Source organism: Microplitis mediator, chromosome 7 (assembly GCF_029852145.1).
Source record: "Microplitis mediator isolate UGA2020A chromosome 7, iyMicMedi2.1, whole genome shotgun sequence".
NCBI lineage: Eukaryota > Metazoa > Arthropoda > Insecta > Hymenoptera > Braconidae > Microplitis > Microplitis mediator.
Window position 1 is genome coordinate 1,740,448 of NC_079975.1, and position 19,257 is coordinate 1,759,704.

General features: G+C 29.9%; 2 protein-coding genes across 10 annotated transcripts in view; one reads left to right on the plus strand and one right to left on the minus strand.

Moving 5' to 3' along the window:
• Positions 1 to 3,303: 3,303 nt before the first annotated feature.
• On the plus strand, positions 3,304 to 8,580 carry LOC130671383 (zinc finger CCCH domain-containing protein 14). Its single transcript, XM_057475247.1, has 6 exons — positions 3,304 to 3,540; positions 3,644 to 5,287; positions 6,042 to 6,198; positions 6,784 to 6,941; positions 7,030 to 7,526; positions 8,084 to 8,580. Exons 1-6 carry the CDS (start codon positions 3,502 to 3,504, stop codon positions 8,343 to 8,345), a joined length of 2,757 nt encoding a protein of 918 aa, XP_057331230.1. The 5' UTR covers positions 3,304 to 3,501; the 3' UTR covers positions 8,346 to 8,580.
• A 2,684-nt stretch (positions 8,581 to 11,264) lies between these two features.
• The window catches only part of LOC130671535 (5-hydroxytryptamine receptor 2A), a 47,595-nt gene continuing 39,602 nt past the window's right edge, over positions 11,265 to 19,257 (minus strand). For 8 of the 9 annotated variants that reach the window (XM_057475490.1, XM_057475489.1, XM_057475487.1 and 5 more), the window contains 5 exons: positions 17,888 to 18,112; positions 16,027 to 16,342; positions 14,991 to 15,215; positions 12,525 to 12,821; positions 11,265 to 12,399 (listed from right to left, as the gene is read on the minus strand). In XM_057475490.1, coding sequence (XP_057331473.1) covers positions 12,159 to 12,399; positions 12,525 to 12,821; positions 14,991 to 15,215; positions 16,027 to 16,342; positions 17,888 to 18,112 — 1,304 coding nt within the window. In that variant the 3' untranslated portion in view covers positions 11,265 to 12,158. Of the gene's footprint in view, positions 12,400 to 12,520; positions 12,822 to 14,990; positions 15,216 to 16,026; positions 16,343 to 17,887; positions 18,113 to 19,257 lie in introns of those variants that run through there. The other variant, XM_057475491.1, reaches the window with a different exon arrangement.

The window sequence follows — 19,257 nt, forward strand, 5'->3', positions numbered from 1 at the left end:
CTGGGATTTCTCGTAAAAATTTAACTGGTTATAATTTTAATATTTTCTATAGAATTTCAATGGTATGTCTCTGGGATTTCTCGTAAAAATTTAACTGGTTATAATTTTAATATTTTCTATAGAATTTCAATGGTATGTCTCTGGGATTTCTCGTAAAAATTTAACTGGTTATAATTTTATATTTTCTATAGAATTTCAATGGTATGTCTCTGGGATTTCTCGTAAAAATTTAACTGGTTATAATTTTTATATTTTCTATAGAATTTCAATGGTATGTCTCTGGGATTTCTCGTAAAAATTTAACTGGTTATAATTTTTATATTTTCTATAGAATTTCAATGGTATGTCTCTGGGATTTCTCGTAAAAATTTAACTGGTTATAATTTTTATATTTTCTATAGAATTTCAATGGTATGTCTCTGGGATTTCTCGTAAAAATTTAACTGGTTATAATTTTTATATTTTCTATAGAATTTCAATGGTATGTCTCTGGGATTTCTCGTAAAAATTTAACTGGTTATAATTTTTATATTTTCTATAGAATTTCAATGGTATGTCTCTGGGATTTCTCGTAAAAATTTAACTGGTTATAATTTTTATATTTTCTATAGAATTTCAATGGTATGTCTCTGGGATTTCTCGTAAAAATTTAACTGGTTATAATTTTTATATTTTCTATAGAATTTCAATGGTATGTCTCTGGGATTTCTCGTAAAAATTTAACTGGTTATAATTTTTATATTTTCTATAGAATTTCAATGGTATGTCTCTGGGATTTCTCGTAAAAATTTAACTGGTTATAATTTTTATATTTTCTATAGAATTTCAATGGTATGTCTCTGGGATTTCTCGTAAAAATTTAACTGGTTATAATTTTTATATTTTCTATAGAATTTCAATGGTATGTCTCTGGGATTTCTCGTAAAAATTTAACTGGTTATAATTTTTATATTTTCTATAGAATTTCAATGGTATGTCTCTGGGATTTCTCGTAAAAATTTAACTGGTTATTATTTTTATATTTTCTATAGAATTTCAATGGTATGTCTCTGGGATTTCTCGTAAAAATTTAACTGGTTATAATTTTTATATTTTCTATAGAATTTCAATGGTATGTCTCTGGGATTTCTCGTAAAAATTTACTGGTTATAATTTTTATATTTTCTATAGAATTTCAATGGTATGTCTCTGGGATTTCTCGTAAAAATTTAACTGGTTATAATTTTTATATTTTCTATAGAATTTCAATGGTATGTCTCTGGGATTTCTCGTAAAAATTTAACTGGTTATAATTTTTATATTTTCTATAGAATTTCAATGGTATGTCTCTGGGATTTCTCGTAAAAATTTAACTGGTTATAATTTTTATATTTTCTATCGAATTTCAATGGTATGTCTCTGGGATTTCTCGTAAAAATTTAACTGGTTATAATTTTTATATTTTCTATAGAATTTCAATGGTATGTCTCTGGGATTTCTCGTAAAAATTTAACTGGTTATAATTTTTATATTTTCTATAGAATTTCAATGGTATGTCTCTGGGATTTCTCGTAAAAATTTAACTGGTTATAATTTTCATATTTTCTATAGAATTTCAATGGTATGTTTCTGGGATTTCTCGTAAAAATTTAACTGGTTATAATTTTTATATTTTCTATAGAATTTCAATGGTATGTCTCTGGGATTTCTCGTAAAAATTTAACTGGTTATAATTTTTATATTTTCTATAGAATTTCAATGGTATGTCTCTGGGATTTCTCGTAAAAATTTAACTGGTTATAATTTTTATATTTTCTATAGAATTTCAATGGTATGTCTCTGGGATTTCTCGTAAAAATTTAACTGGTGATAATTCTATTTTTTCTATTCAGATGAGATTATATTGTTTATTAGTATGTGTTAAAAAAATTATGTCACTAATCTTACGATTTTATGTTGAAGCTTAAATAATTATAACTCAACTATTCTTTCTAAACATGAATAAGTGAATATTCACTAATTCTGAGTGCCAACCGAACCACTTTTTGAAATTAGTGGTTCGGTTTGCACTTGGCATTAGTAAATCTTCACTTATTTTCACTTATTCATGATTAGAGAGTTATTAGAACTTAATTATTACTGGCCACAAATAGCACTTCTATCTTAATTCAGTACATTCAATATAATCGTTTCATACAAATTAAACTCGTAAAATTCATATATAATTATTACATAACGAGTCATACAAATTTTTTAAACCCAATCAATCCGCCAAAGCACTCACATGATAATGGTAAATTCATAGGGAAAGTCTGTAATACCGACTGTCAGCAAAGCTTAGAAAATTTTACTAAAATGGTCATTCGTATAAAATGTAATTCTGAAGAATTGGCGTTCGTAGTTTGAATATTTCGGAAGTATTGGATTTCTGAAATATTGTCATTCTAAATATTGTTAATTCTTTATTACGAAAGAATGAATATTGTAAATTCTGAGTATGTGTTGATATAAAGATTAGAGATTCGATGTTTTTGACAAGGTGATGATTTGTCATTCTGAATTATGAACCATCTTTATTTTTTACATTCCTAACTGTGAGTTTCTGAAGTTGGTATACTTCTGAAATTTTTACTTTTGACGGTGTGCCTGCAAGCCGAAAAATATTTAAAAAAAACACTTGAGTGTTTGAACAAACCTTGGCGGGAAAATAATATGCAGAAGGGTGTCCTAATACACTTGGAGATTTGAATTAAATTGCTCCAAGTGTATTCCAGCTAAAAAACGTCACTTAATTGCTATTTCCCCACCAGACGATGCCAGATGATTTTGCTCAGGAACTTGGAGGGTATCAGCATCAGCCATCAGCAACACTTTACACTAGCACTGAACACTTAACACTTAACAACACCACAGACACTTTGCACAATTAAAATTTTTCAAACACTGCACATTTTAATTAAACAATCACTACGAGCCATAAATTTAATGGATAATTACTCGACGCCACTGCAATCTGGGTTTCAATTCAAATGTAAAGAACAAAGAAGGATCTGGACTACTACTGCTATTGTGGATGATACTGACTGCCGCTATTGGACCGCCAGTTGATACAAACCAATCGATTGTGCGACTCATTCTCCCTCCCCCACTTTAGCAAAAATTTAAACGTCGAATACAGCGACGCGCAGTAGCGCCATCTTGGCGCGAAATTTCAAAAGCAGAAATTTTTCTTATCAATTCCCGGTAATTTTTACCATCAATTGATAAAATACACAGAACATACTTTGTGTATCACATATATTTATATACATTTATAACCTTTTCTTCCACTAATCGTCAATAAAAAAATCAGTCTTCAAGTTTAGGATTCAAACTAATTAATCATGTTAATTATACGGCAAGATATTTTAATTTGAGTTCTACCATTTAAATACTTCAGTTAATTAATAATAATAGTTACAATAATCAAATTTAAAATAAAGGAGTTAATTATTAATTGTAATTATAAAAATAATAATTACAATGGACGTGCGAGGTATCGAAGTAACAAATCAGCTGCGGGTGAGTTTAATTATTTTTTTTATGACTTAGTAGAGTAATAAATTATAAATGTATAGACAATTAGTTTAGAAAAAGTTTAATGAGCAGCATAACCTATTTTCAGAGCGCGATAAGAGCGAAACTTTTAGAACTGGGTGTCCGGTATGACGAAGAACTGCCTGATTACATTTTGGTGATGGTAGTAAACAAGAAAACCCGACAGCAGATGCATGAAGACTTGAATTTATTTCTGGAAGACAGCACGACACCGTTTGTCGACTGGTTGCACGACCAAGTGCTGAAAAAATTGCAGAAAGTTACTGTGGCGAAGCAGAAAAAGGCTCAGAGGGAGTTCGTCCCGACAGTTGTCGTCAAGCAGGAAGAGGAAAAACGCAAGAAAAAAATTGGCGATGATCTGAAAGTTAAGGACGAGCCTGAAGATTCGAAATCTTCAGCTGTAAGTTCAAGTCCGGCAGCAAGACCGAGTCTCAGTTTGAGTCCGGCTCCAAAGGCGGGAGTCAGTTCAAATCCGGCAGCTAAATCGGTACCAAGTTTGAGTCCAACTCCAAAGGCGGGAGTCAGTTTGAGTCCGAGGTCTAGAGTAAGTCCGAGTTTAAGTCCAGGGCCTAGATCTAGAGTCACTTCAGAACTAGAGCTCAGTCCAGAGCCGGAAAGTCGAGGATCAGGACCCAGTCCAGGTAATTCAGTAAAATCTAAAACAACTGATGCAGTTCCTGACAAGTTTACAGAACCTGCTGATAAAATTAATCAAGTAATCAAAGATAAAATTTGTGAAAGTACTAAAAGAAGCGTCGAAGATGATTTTGATAGACCAGATAAGCGATTGAAGACAACTGATACCAAGGAACTCGAATCCAATGAAGCTGATGGCAAAAAATTAAAGTCCTGCGTAAATAAACCCCGGATAACTTCCGTTGTTTCCGTGAAAACGAGACTCGGGTGCGCGAGAAATAAATTTGAAGTCCACCGGAATGAACGGGAGAGGATCGAAGCTGGACGCACTGACAGGGAAAGGAGTGAAGCTGATCGCAGGCAAACCGATAGACTAGACAAGAGAGTCGACAGGAGACTATACGAGCCCAGACGGGACTCACGTCGCACTGACGACAAGCGAGTGAAAGATGAAAAGAATCGGCCGACTTCCGCAGTTGCTGATGCCGCTGATTACCGCAGGACTGCGGACAAGAAGCCGAGCAAAGACGACAGGAGGACTGACAGAGTTGAGAGAAATGTCAAAGACAGACTGGGACAGATTAAAGCTGGAGGTAAATTCAAAGATAAAGTCGAGGAAGTGAGAAATGTCAGGAGCAGATTGGGACCGGTCAAGAGTAAATTTATAGCTCTCGGCAGGCTGGGAGTTAAAAATCGTGTGCCCGATACTTTCGGTGAGGGAAAAATTGATGGAGAGGAAGAAGAAGAGGAAGACGAAGAGGAAGAGCAAGTGGTAGGACCCGTCAAGTCGAGGATCATTGCCGTCAATAACTCGGACAAGGCTGAGCGCAAGACGGATCAGCTCGAGGGGATCCCCAGGAAGTTGGCCAAAGAAACTGTTGAAGAGGAAGACGAAGAGGAAGAGGGAGCTAGAGATAAAGACAAAGCTATCGCGAGCAAAGTCATCGTCACTCCCCGGCCACTGAAACCTCTTCAGCCGGCCCAGAAAAGGGCCACGCAGTCGCTGCTACTGAGGGCTGTCGCAGAAGCAAATCAGTCTGTCGTTAAACAAAAAAATCCGGAGCCTGCTTTACTGGTGAGTAGACGCAGGTGTATGTTTTGATGATGTTTGTTATTTAAATCATGTTTGTTGTTATCTTGTTGATGTTTGCGAGTGATTTTTAAACGACTAAGGCCAATTTAGTTTTTTCTTTCTATTTAATTGCCAGGAATCTGCATGCTCTGCATTTTTTTTTGAATTTTTTGATGTTTTATTTTAAAAATCATTAGACTTTAAGTTCTGAAAAGTTAAATATATAATATATATATTTATAGTGAGTGATATTTATGAGTAATTGAACTAGATGACTGAGTAATTATTTTTTTTTTGTTAGAAAAATTATTTTGGACTTTGTCGTTTAAAAAAAAAATTTTAAATAAATAAATTATAAAATTTGTTAAAAAGTTTTTTTAAAAAATATATTTTAATTGTAATATATATGGAAGATAATAAATAATGGATGATTAATTTAGTTTAAATTGTCTATGGTCACTTATCCTTGTTAATTTACATCATAAGTTAATGGATTTTATAATTTATGTATATTTAAATAAATGTATTTTTTTATTTTTAATTATCGCAGGTATGTGGGCAATAAAAAAAAACTTTTGTTATTTATTTTGTTGATTAAATGAACTGCGCGTTAGTGAGGATTGTGATGGCGGCGATAAAAAATTAATGGAAATTTTAAGTAGTAGCAGTAAACAAATTTTTTTGGCCACATGCCTGGGATAATTTTAATTAATAGATAATGAGGAAATAATTTCTAATGTAATTTAATATGTGGTAGGATAAAAAGCCAGTATTAAAACGTTTGCAACCGATGAATATGAGAGCAAGTGGTAAAAATTTTTCGGTTCATTTGAATGCAACGAAAAGATTAGTAATGGAAAAAATTCAAGTTGAATTGACTACTTCAGATACTAATCAAATAGAACCTGAACCATGTAAGTATATATTTTTTTAAATATATAAACATTATATATATGCACTGTAAAGAATCGGGAGTGAATTCGGAGTGATTACGGATTTAATTTAAATCCGAATTCTCCCGCCACTGGCTCTGGAGTTTCATAAAAAAATTACCCTGCATACGGAGTAAATTTGGAGTTAATTTTTTCAATACTAAAATAAACTCCCGTTAAAAGAACTCCGGATTTAATCTGCATTCATTCCGCAATTTTTTCACAGTGTGGGCGTTCGCTGGCAAATAAGATAACTTTGGAATTTTTATTTTTTTATCAAAAAAATTTTTTTTTTATTTGTAACTACAATAAAAATAGTTAATAAATTTTTTGTAATACTGAATTTTTTACATACTTTCTAAAAAATATATACAACAAATTTTATGAAACTTTTTTTATTTTTATTCAAAAAAATAATTTTGAAAATTTATAAAAAAAAATTTTTCTTAAATATCTCAAATTTTTTGTACATAAAAAATTTTTTAAAAATTATTTACAAGTAATATGAGTGTCAATTGGACTTTAATGTACATATATTTATATATTTATTTATTTTTATAATTACAGACGTACCTAGAGCTGTTACTGATGAACAAATGGGTGTCGTAATGTCATTATTTAAACGCGGTAATGACAATCAAAAATTTCTAGTCACACTTAATGGTTATAATAATAATATTAATAAAGAACAAAATTATTCAGATGACGATGGTTTAGAAATGGAGGTAATTTATTATTTTATTATAACTTATTATTATTATTTATTTAAGTAATTAATTAATTAATTAATTAATTGATTAATTAATTTTTCAGGTGAACGAAGATGACCAACTAGTACTGAGTACCAGTCAGAGTGAATCCTTCATCAATAGTGAAATGTCATTCGAACAGGACGAAACAGACGACAATATCGACAACATCGACAGCAACTTGGACAGTTTGGAGCTGGAAAATTTCAACAGCACAGAAGTAACTGAAGACCTCGAGGATGTGGAGAACGAGGATCAGGAGAAGAGTGAGACTGGTGAAAATAATGAGAATCAGTGCACTGATAATATTAACAATTTAGTAACCGATCAAGTGACGCCGCGTAAACGCAGAAAACTCAGTCCAATTGTTTACACGCGGTCACCGTCGCCGTCGCCAGAGAAAACGAAGAGCGTGATGTCGACGGTCATATGTGTGGGGAAAAAGTCCCCGATCGGGTCGTCGGCGGTTTTGGTTGAGAAGTCGAGGGACAAGTGTCGCTATTGGCCGAACTGCACTCTAGGAAACAAGTGTGCGTTTACACATCCGCCAGTTCCTTGCAGGTAATTTTTGTTTTATTCTTTTTTAAAAAAAAGTCAAACCACTAATTGAAAAAAATACGTCGTTATTTTGTCGAAATAAATTTGAAAAAAAAAAATTACTTGCAGTTTTTATTAATTAAGAGTTTAACGAAATTTGTTAAATAAATTTGAATAAAATCTTCATGTCAATGATTCGAAATGTCAAATTTTGTGGGCTAGAATTTACTCAGCAAATTTCGTTCAACTCCTAGTTATTAAAAACTGTAAGTAATATTTTTTAAAATCTACATTTCGGCGAAATTTTAATCACATTTTTTTTTTTTAATTAATTAATAAAATTTTAATACGATGACAGTTGAAAGTCATTGAATATTTTTAAAAAATGGGCGGTATTGTCTCAGAATGCCCTTAAATTAATTGAAGATTTAAACTTACAGTTCTTGGTTTAAAATTTTTTTTACTGTCTTATATTTTTATAGTCGATTGTTTATATTTTTAATTTATATATTTAAAAAATAAATAAATTAAGGGAAATTTCTAGCTCTTGATTAATAAATAAATAACTTTTTTGTTCACAGCGCGTTTCCCGCATGCAAATTTGGTGATAAATGTGCATACAAACATCCCAAATGTAAGTTCGGGTTATCTTGTACTAAGTTAGGATGCGTATTCTCGCATCCATCACAGCAATGCAAGTACCATCCATTTTGTACGAAACCCGGTTGTATGTATTTGCATCCACAAGCAGTACCCTCACCTGTTGTTGCTGCAGCAGCAACAGCAGCAGTTGCTCCTCTGGAATCTGTTCGCGCTAAATTTACGTGGCGTAGACGTGATTAATGAGGCGATTAAGTTTCTTCACATAAATAAACTTATATATAATAATATTTTTATTGTATCGCGTTGGTAGAGGACTAAATTTTAATTATAATTATTATAATTATGATCACAATTAAATGATAACATTTATTAATTAATAATATAAGCTTATATAATTAATTGCAAATGATTAATTCATTGGAGATTTTTTTTCTTTAATAAAACTAAAATGTGTACAAATTTATTTTATTGATTTTTAAATAATTTGTTTTATCCAATTTTTAATTATTTTCTTTATCATTAAAAAAAATAAAATAAAATGGGATATCAAATAGATAAAATTGACTTTTTTTATGGATAATGAAAAAATTTTATTGTTAATTTTTTTTTACGGTTTTCTGACAACAAAACTCTACATTGTCGAGACCACAACAAACATTCGATTGAATACCGAGCATTAGTATTGACGAAGCTATTCATTGAATACAATATTATTCAGTAAATTCTGATAAAAAACTTTTACGGTAAACTATATATATATATATATATATATATATATATATATATATATATATATATATATATATATATATATTATTTTGATAAATAAATTCAAAGACTTGTTGGTTTTTGAATAGTGAAAATATTTGATTATTTATAGATTTTATTTAAAATTCTATTTAAATTCAAATATATATATATATATATATATATTATGTATATGTATATATATATTATATTATATATGTATATACATGTGTTCTAATAATTATTTTTATAAAATTTGATTAAAATAAGTATTTTTAAATTTCGCGGTTATTTTTTATTTCAAATTAATCAAGATGGCGCTAAAAATTTATAAGTGTGAAGTAGCAGACATGAGACAAATTTTAAATTACAAACAAACGAATTAATTAATTAAAAATATAAACATAAAAGAAATTCACACACTGATTTTTAAATTCTACAAGCGCGCAATTTTTAAATTTTATTCGATTTATGTTTAATTGACTTTTTTAGAAATTTTAAAAATTCACAATTGGCAGCTACATTCACACTCATTAAAAATTATAATTTAAAAAGAAATAACTGCAGCGCCACTTGTTAATTTTTGTCACCGAGTTGTAACCGTTGTAAAGAACAAGACGGGAATATTTTTTACTAGTGATAAATTTATAATTAGTGATAAATAATGTGTTGTAATTAAAAATGTGCGGTAAATTAAATGAAGCTTAAGTGTTGTGAAAGTTTTAAAAAGTTTTTTAAGTTTTAAGCCCAAGCGGAAGTCACTCGAGTTTAAGTTTACGAGACAAGTGTAAGGAGCGACCGTAAGTTAAAACTTTTGCTCTACATTCTATAGCTTTATTTTTGAATGCTTTTATTTTGAATTTACGGATTGCGGGTTGTATGGTTGTCGTTAAATAGACATATGAGGAGGAAATTTATTAGTTTTTTAAATCCGTGGATTAAAAAATACCGGCTTTAATACAACGGAAATTGGTTGAATTACTGAAAGTCACGATTGCAAAACCGCGGGCTTTAGTGTTCAAATTTATTGAAGCTTTGCTATTACAAGCAGAACTGAAATCCAAAGCATAAGTTTTTGATTATTTAATTATTAATGATCAATTATCCCGAAGCTTGGAGACAATTAATAATTTTTGTATTTTTTATTAAAAAAAAAAAAAAAAAAATATGCATGTGTAGAAAATTAAAGAAACTACAGGTGCAATTTTTTCAAATATTTTTTTTTTTATAATTCATCGTTTTTAAAAAAATCAAAACTTTATTAGACGTTGGCTAACTTATGATCCTGAAAATAGCAGACATTTAACAATTTTTGAATTTTTGTTTCTCAACAAATTAATTGCAAAAAAAATAAAATAAAAATACGCACATGTAGAAAATTTAAAAAACTACAGGTGCAATTTTTTCAAATATTTTTTTTTTTATGGTTTATCGACTAAAAAAAAAATCCAAAAATTATTAGACGTCTGCAAACTTCAGTATCATAGTCCAATAATAAAAATGCGTTCATTAATTACATTTACGTCGATCATATCTAAAAAAATTCAAAATTTGTATTTAAAAAAAAATTTTGAGGCCTGAAAAAAAGTTTCAAAGTAATTTTAGATCTAAGATTTATATAAATCTGAATAGACCTCAAATTTTAGAACAATCAAATCTCTGTTGATTTCATCAGATTTCATTTTCTATTTCCTTTGATAAATTTTAAATACTGAGACATCCGACCCTTGCAAATATTAGAAAAAATTTCTACTCTGAGTCTATAATTTGAATTTTGTTTCCAAAATAATTTTTACTTCAAGTCGATAGAAAAAAATAGAGAACTTCGAAAAAAATTTCGTAAATTTTGATAGCTGCCAGGAACACTCTTGACAGTAAAACTATCAGAGGACCAGAAATCTTCTGAAACTCAAAAAATTAATACATAAAAAAAAAAAAAAACATTTAATAGAAAGAAAAAAATGACAAAGATTTTCATAATTTAAACTCTTTATTGTTATATTTCCATAAACATAAAGATTTGTGGTAAAATAATCCACTGATTTGCTCCGCGAAAAAAATATGACCGGAGCGAAGCATCGAAAACAAAACCATTAGCACACACCAAACAATTTCACTCGTTATCGATCATAACAAATATATTTTATTTTTCTCATTTACATTACAAAGAAAAAAAATTTTCCCAATGGATCTCATTATTTTTAATGACCGCGACGCACTTTCATTAACATCTAGACTTACAAAAAATCGCTTGTTCGTCCGCCGAAATAAATTAACAAAAAGTATGATCGAGCCGACCCTCCCACACCCTCTACCAATAATATTTTTTTTATATAAAAAATTTATAATTAAATACTGTCCAGCCAGTAAACATATCTTAGACAAATAAACAATAGTCATATTTTTATACACATACATATACATATTTATATACTAGGATAATAAATTATCCCATTAACAAAGTTAACAAACAAATAAGCTCAAGTAATGATTTATGATATCCATCAGCTTTCAATTACGGAGTGGATTTTGTTTTTTATTTTATTGTTCATGGGTCATTTTATTAACGACACTTATATTTATTGAAAAGGGTTTCAATGTCTTAATGTTTATATATATACGAAGGGTGTCCGATTAGTGTCCGAATTAAATCGGATAGTTCGAATTATTTGTCAATTTTCAGATCAATCATAAATTTTTTGAATTATTTGATTTGAATTCGAATTTTTAATATTAAATTTTCAATTCGCATGTGATAACTTTTTCTGCAATTAAGTCGAATTTTTTAAAAAATTTTAAAACTTATAATCAATTTAAATTATTCGCCAACTTTCAAATTTGAATATTCGGTTTGAATTTCTAATATTAAATTTTTAATTCACGTGATAAATTATAAATTTTTTTGTACAAATAATTCAAATTTTTAAAATGATTTTAAAACTTACGATCAATATCGAATTTTTCAAATAACTCTTATTCATAAATTTTCAAATTTGAATATTTAGTTTGAATTTCGCACATGAAATTTTTAATCCACCCCAGGCGGCACAAAAAAAAATTGTTAACTTTATGTTAACAATTAGTTACACTCTAACAAATTGTTGCCTTAAACTTAACAAAAAGTCAACAATTTTTTTTTGTGCCGCCTGGGACATGATAAATTATAAAAATTTTTTTTCCAAATAATTCGAATTTTTAAATTCGAACGCTTTCAAATAACTCAGAAATTTACGAATATTTTACGTAATTACGAATTATTCGCACACCTCTAATATACATATATATATATATTTTATTTTTAAAAATTTAACACTTATGGTCACACTCATCATCAATAAAAGTATCACGTGTTAGAGAATTAAATGTTGTCCGATTAACCATCGTAACATAAGAACTTCCAGACGCTGGTGTTACTGCTGGAATAGTTGAGGGTGTTAGTAGTGGTGTACCTTGAAGACTTATTGCTAGAGGTAATGCACTAGGTGTACACATCCCCAGTGCACCGCGTCCTTCGGTAACTGAACGCCATCGTGGCAGTCGTGCTGATCTATAGGAAAATTATTTAAATAAATAAATAGATAAATAAATCAATTAGTGATTGAAAGAGGGACCAGTTTTCTTTATTCATTGAGGAAAAGGAAGAAATAGTGGGTGCTGATTAGTATTGATTACCTGGAGCATTTACACATGAGCAGTCGTATGAACGCGGCGCGAAACGTTTGATTGAAGACCGTGTAGATGATGGGGTTGATTGTGGAGGAGACGTAGCCGAGCCAGAGGCAGATGTCCACCACGTGGTTGGGCACCGCGCAATCAGGACACGCAGCGAAGAGAATGTTGAGGAGGAAAAAAGGCGACCAGCAGAAAACGAATGTGAAGAACACTAATCCCAGAACTTTGCTGGCTTTTTGCTCCGTCGCGACCGCATTTGCCGCCAATGATCGTCGCTTTGATCTTCCTTGTAAGAACCTGTAAAGTTTTTTTTCATCACTTGTTGAAAGTTCTATTGAATTTCTACCCCAGTGTCTTCTAATTTACAAATTTCCCTTAAAAAATATTCTTCATTTTTTTTTCAAATTTAATTTTACTAAAATTACTTGTTGGGTATCAAATTAAAGCTTTCGATCCATAGAATTTTTTATAATTTTTCTGCCGCATCTTTAATAATTTTTTTCTACAAAATTTCAAATGAAAGTTCCAAAGAATTTCTCCGATCTTAGAAACTTGAGGCTCAAAAATCTAAAAAATTTATACCAGCACTTGAATGTATCAACTTCTATTTCACATTTTTTTTAGTCTTGGACAAAAACTTTTTAGTGATTTAAAAATTTTCTCAAGTTCTACAAAAAAAAATTATTGAAATTTAATTGGACATTCAGCAAATCTATAGTCATTAAAATAATCAGACATTCGGAAGTTTCATTTAAAGCTGCTGGATGTAATTAGTTTTAAAACTTTCACGAGCTATCGGATTACTGTATAGCAAAAAAAAAATGAGCAAATTGTTTGAATAATGTATTGTACCAGTGATCGATTTATTACATAAATTCCCAGTCTTCTCTCTCACGAAATGACAAAAAAATAATTACTTATTACTTATTACTAATTACTTAGTACCAGAGATAATCAGAGCTAAAAAACGTCTTGTTCTTTTTACAAAACTATGAAAACTCAATAAGTATTTATTAATCTTACTAGTAATTAAAAAAGTTATGGTCTCAGTAAAAATGAAATTACGCGAAACTGAACATCCAGTATTTGTTCGTATTATCAACACCCCCGGAAGTTTAAAAACTTGTGAGTTCCGTAATCCGGAGGAGAGATTCTACAGTAGTCGAGTTTAGTTTGTAGCAGTGTAGACTGCCGAGAGTAATGTTGAGTATGGATTTAAGACGACTATAACTTGTGTTGATATATAAAGGATAAACTCGAATTAACATGACACAAGAACGTTCTCTCTTGAGTCCAGCTGAGCTCAACTGAACTGAACTGAACTGAACTTAACTTAACTGAGCAGACCGTGCAGTTGTAGATGAGCGTCTTCGTAATGGAGTTAAGTTGCTTGAGTAGCGTTATTTCGTCAAGATCGATTTCGGAATTCAAGCAACTTGGTACTTTCATGACCAATGTGCTCTCGACTGATTAAATTACATTCAACATATATTCTCATTTATGATCTCGGTCTATTCTCATTTGTTATCGCGGTCTGACTCTTACTCTATCTACATGATCTTTACAGATGTATGAATATATATGTGATAAAGCATATTCCTAAGTGATCAATAGTCAGTGGACTAATTAATGAATTGTTGAATGGGATCAATTATCTTATTAGTTCCGATTGATACACATGACTTGCTATCAGTTATTCCCGCAGGAAAAAATATATCTGGCAAAATTGTATATATCTTTAGTATTGTCGTATGTATGCTAATTTAGGCATATATTCCTGGATATATATTTTTTCGTATGGGTTAGTTGTGTTCTTACCAGTTTTGGGAATTTGTCACTCGAGTTTAATTTTATTTATTTAGTGGAAATTGAATGAAATTTTTTCAATAGGGTTTTAATTATCGATTGAAAATTATGAGGTCATGTGGAAACAGAAATATTTTTGTTTTGACTTAAAAATATTTTGAGGGGGAAAAGTGAAAGAAATCAACCGGGGGTCGGATTTTAAATTTCTCGGTGTCTTGTTTGAAAACAATTTTTGTACTTCTTAATATCAGAGAACTCGAAAACTTTATTGTTTTATTGCAATTAATGGAAGTTTGTTACAAGTTAGATTTTGTTTACGTTGGAAATAAGAGATTTATAGTTTGAAAGTTATTTTTTAAGTCTGAGATAATATAAATTTTTGATTTTGAAAATTTTATTTTATTGTTTTAAAATTGTAGTGGAATCAGCATCGGGTACAAATTTTTTTCGATCTATTTCGAATTAATTCATCATAACTTTGCTACAAAAAATTTTTTTTAGCAAATTTTTGAAGGGATCCATAGAGCGCCGGTCTTCCCAATATGAGAATGTAATTTTTCGTGTTTTAGATTTCCCGCAATATTTTAAAATACAATTTAAAAGCTCTGATGGTGATAAAGAACAAATTTTTACTTAATTAATTACCAAATTTTCGCATACCTGAGATTAAGATTTGTCGGCGCAACATTGAGATGAAGTTTGAGGGAACGTAATCGGAAATTCCTCGTTTCCTTGGCAATATTTTCGGGGGTTTGTGTAGCCTGATCGGTTTTGCTGTTGCACCTGCGTACTTGTAGACTATTAGAGCCCTCATCTGTCTCCTCCGTAACTCCATTAAGCTCGCAGCTTGACGGTGACACGTCTATTCGTGTGCTCGTACTCCGGCTATCAACATAATCCACAAAAAATCGCCCATTTGCCATTACCGAACACTTAACACTAAACACTAACCATTCGAACAAACTACCCCAAGTAAATAAAATTTTTTAACCATAAAATTACATGCCCATCAACTTATCCAAACTTTTTCTCTCATACTTTTTCTATTTGCATTTTATTTCCGGTTGAAAAAGATGAAACGAAAACGTCAGCCACAAGTTTGCGGTAACATAATATGTCTCACTCTCAAAACCACTTTCCCAACTAACAAACTCTGCTTACGAACTTAATCCATATGACATGTCTACTCCAAAGTAGTGAGAAAAACTTTTTCTTATTTAAATAACTCGTCAAAAAAAAAAACCACACATCTACATATATATATATATGAGTAAAAAAATCCAATCAACCTCAATAAATAAAGAAAAAAAATTTCTATCTCCGCAAATCGGCGAAATATTTCACCAAAAATGATAAAGTGATAATTTATATTTAAATATTTAAAAAAAGTTATTTCATACATCATTAATAGTTTGAAAACTGGGTAATGGAAACGTCAAAAACGGAAATAGATCTATTAACAAATGAGCGATGGTGAAATTTGTTAACTCACCCGATCAACCGAACGATCGAATGCGAATTTAAGTCCAAGACTGTCTCGAGCTTAATGATTTATGTGATATTTCAGCAACGTCATGTAAATATTAACGGTGGAAATGGATTTTCTTTGTCTCTATTCATGTATTTATGTAGATTGACATTCAAATGAATAATAAACGGATAAATAAATGAGTGAATAGATTTGTTCGAAGCTTACCTACTGACAGAGGCACTGCCGCCAGACAATCGCCACAATTGTCTGGACGATAGTGCGCTGGAAGTTGGCCTGGAATGGGCATGATGCGATTTCGCTGAGGAATACCTCCCACCTAGCCGTCTAAAATGGTCACCCTCTGACTGTTCGTCAATGAATCGGGCTTTTTTACGAAGTAATTGGACTGTTAGGACGTATGTGCTTACCATTACTATCATTGGTATGTAAAACGCAACCAATGAACCAAATACAAAGAAAGCTCGATTATTTATCACACATACACCGGGTTTTGGCATTATATTGGTTGGATTTATTAATCCTGTAACAAAGTCAATTTATTTTATAATTTTCTTCAAATTTAGTCTCAGAGTTCACGTTAATGTTGGCTTTGAATTTTTTAATTTTTCGCGCCTTTTTTTAAATTTTTGAATCAAATGTTTTTTAGACGGAAATTCTTATTGGAGTAAATAAAAGATTTGAACGATGAAACTTGAGAATTTGCTAGTTTTTTTACTCCAGAAATTTTTATGTAATTAAAATTGAAAATAGAAAATGAATTAAAAATGATAGCGAAATCACGACACTTGCTTGATGAAGTAACCGCAAGCATTAGCGGTTTCTCTTTGCGACGTTGCCGAAATAAAGTCCGTGATAATCCGGGTTCCAACCGCTGGTGGCTGTCGAATGTAACCCATGGCAACGTCGCAGCCCGAAATGCAATGCGACATATCTCCCGTGAGGTTGCTAAAGTCGTTAGCTCGCGTCAGTTGACCGTCAAGGATTAATTTTCTAAATTATTACTTTCTTATCAGTTTTCATAGTCTACCATCAGAGCCAGTGAGTCACTTTATCAGCATTTATTAGAGTAAAAAGCATTTTCCCGCCTCTGAGAAAAAATATCTAACATTTCTTCACGATTTTTTTTTACAAACGGACAGGAATTTAAATTACATAGACACCAAAAATATTTATTTTTGGCTCCATTTCGCAAATTCATAAATTATAAATTTCATTACATATATTTAAAAAAAGGAGAGATTTAAGACTAAATTTAAGTATCAATACAGTTCCCGCGCAAATGCATTAAAATTTGAATTTAAAAAAAAAACATTTAGAATGTAATTTTTGTAGAATTAATTTCCTGGCGCTTTGAGTAACTTGAAAATAATTAACATTTCAAACCAAAACTTAAATAATGAAATTTTTGAGTACCCAAACTTGCTTTACTCTCTGCTACATATAATACAGTTACCAAGTATGTAAATAAATTATGGAACTCACAGAAAAGGATCTGGTTGATTGCTAATTGTATTAAATTTATATACATGTACATATGTGCATATATATATGTACGAGCTGGTATCAAAAGTAACTCCAACAAAAATAACAAAATTAGTTTGGTCATGGAAGACTTTTATCGTGGTCTATTAATCTCTTTAATGAATGTATGTAAACCGAACTTGATGTTTCAGTATAAATATATATGTAATATATATCTAAAGCACATATATGTTGGATATTCAGTATTTATTAACAAGCAAACGCAATCAATCGTCGATTTAATTGCTATTTCGATCTAACTTTTTCATGTTACACCGGATGTTTTTATCTACTAAATTATATGCACTGTATTGATACTTTTTTTATCCATTACACTTATCAGGCTCGCAAAAAAGGTAACATCCATTTAATGCATAAATATACAATACAAATTGCTGTTTTTTTTAATATGAATAATTAAAGTAATGGACATTCGCAATTTAAAAAAAAATAATATTCTTTAATTAAAAAAATTATAAGCCCTGATTTAAATAGTATGTAGAAATTTTAATTAAAAAATTATTGTATGAATATATTATTTTACCTAATACTGTTATTGAACTGGATACAAGCATTGATAGAAACCAAACAGCGGCAATTTTAAATGCAACGACACGTTTGGTTGAAATATGACGGGTACGTAGTGGATTTCTTATGCCAAGATATCGACCGAGGGAGATGAAACACATGTGCATTATACTTGCCGAACATGCTAGTACATCGCATGTTACATATACGTTGCACCAAGCTACCCCGAACGGCCAGTATCCTGTGAAAAAATAAAAAAATTTATTTGAATTAATTTTGGCGGTAAAATTTTTTTCTAAATTGCGGGAATATTTTTAAATTTTTAAATTCGCGGTTACTTTTATTTTTGACTGTAAAAAATTGAAAAATTCATACTTGGATTTTTTTTTATTTGAATTTTATTTTTCAAAACCAAAAAATTCATATTTTTTGAGCGGAAAAATAAAATTATCTTATAAAAAAATTTATTTGAATTGATTTTGGCGGTCAAATTTTTTTCTAAATTGCGGGAATATTTTTAAATTTTTAAATTCGCGGTTACTTTTATTTTTGACTGTAAAAAATTGAAAAATTCATACTTGGATTTTTTTTTATTTGAATTTTATTTTTCAAAACCAAAAAATTCATATTTTTTGAGCGGAAAAATAAAATTATCTTATAAAAAAATTTATTTGAATTGATTTTGGCGGTCAAATTTTTTTCTAAATTGCGGGAATATTTTTAAATTTTTAAATTCGCGGTTACTTTTATTTTTGACCGAAAAAAATTGAAAAGTTCATACTAGGATTTTTTTTTTATTTGAATTCTATTTTTCAAAACCAAAAAAATCATATTTTTTGAGCGGAAAAATAAAATTATCTTATAATAAAATTTATTTGAATTGATTTTGGCGGTCAAATTTTTCTCTAAATTGCGGGAATATTTAAAAATTTTTAAATTCGCGGTTACTTTTATTTTTGACCGTAAAAAATTGAAAAATTCATACTCGGATTTTTTTTTATTTGAATTCTATTTTTTAAAACCAAAAAGTTCATATTTTTTTAGCGGAAAAATTAAATTATCATAAAAATATTAATTTTCAAAAAAATCTTAATGCGCCAAAAAATAGAATGGATTAAAAAAAAAATGTGATCTCAATTTTTGGATTTTTTATGGTCTAAAATAGACGTAATTCTAAATAATTATTAGATACTTTTTTTTTGACGGCAGCGATAATTAAAATTATGTAATTAAATAAAAAAAAGAAATTATTATTCATTTTCTTTCTGGCGAATCGGTTAATGCTTTTATGATTGCATTAAAAGACGAGTAAAGGGAACTTGTGAATAAGTTAGTGGAGAACGTGAATAAGTCGTAGAGAACAATCCCTTGTGTCTGTACTGGATA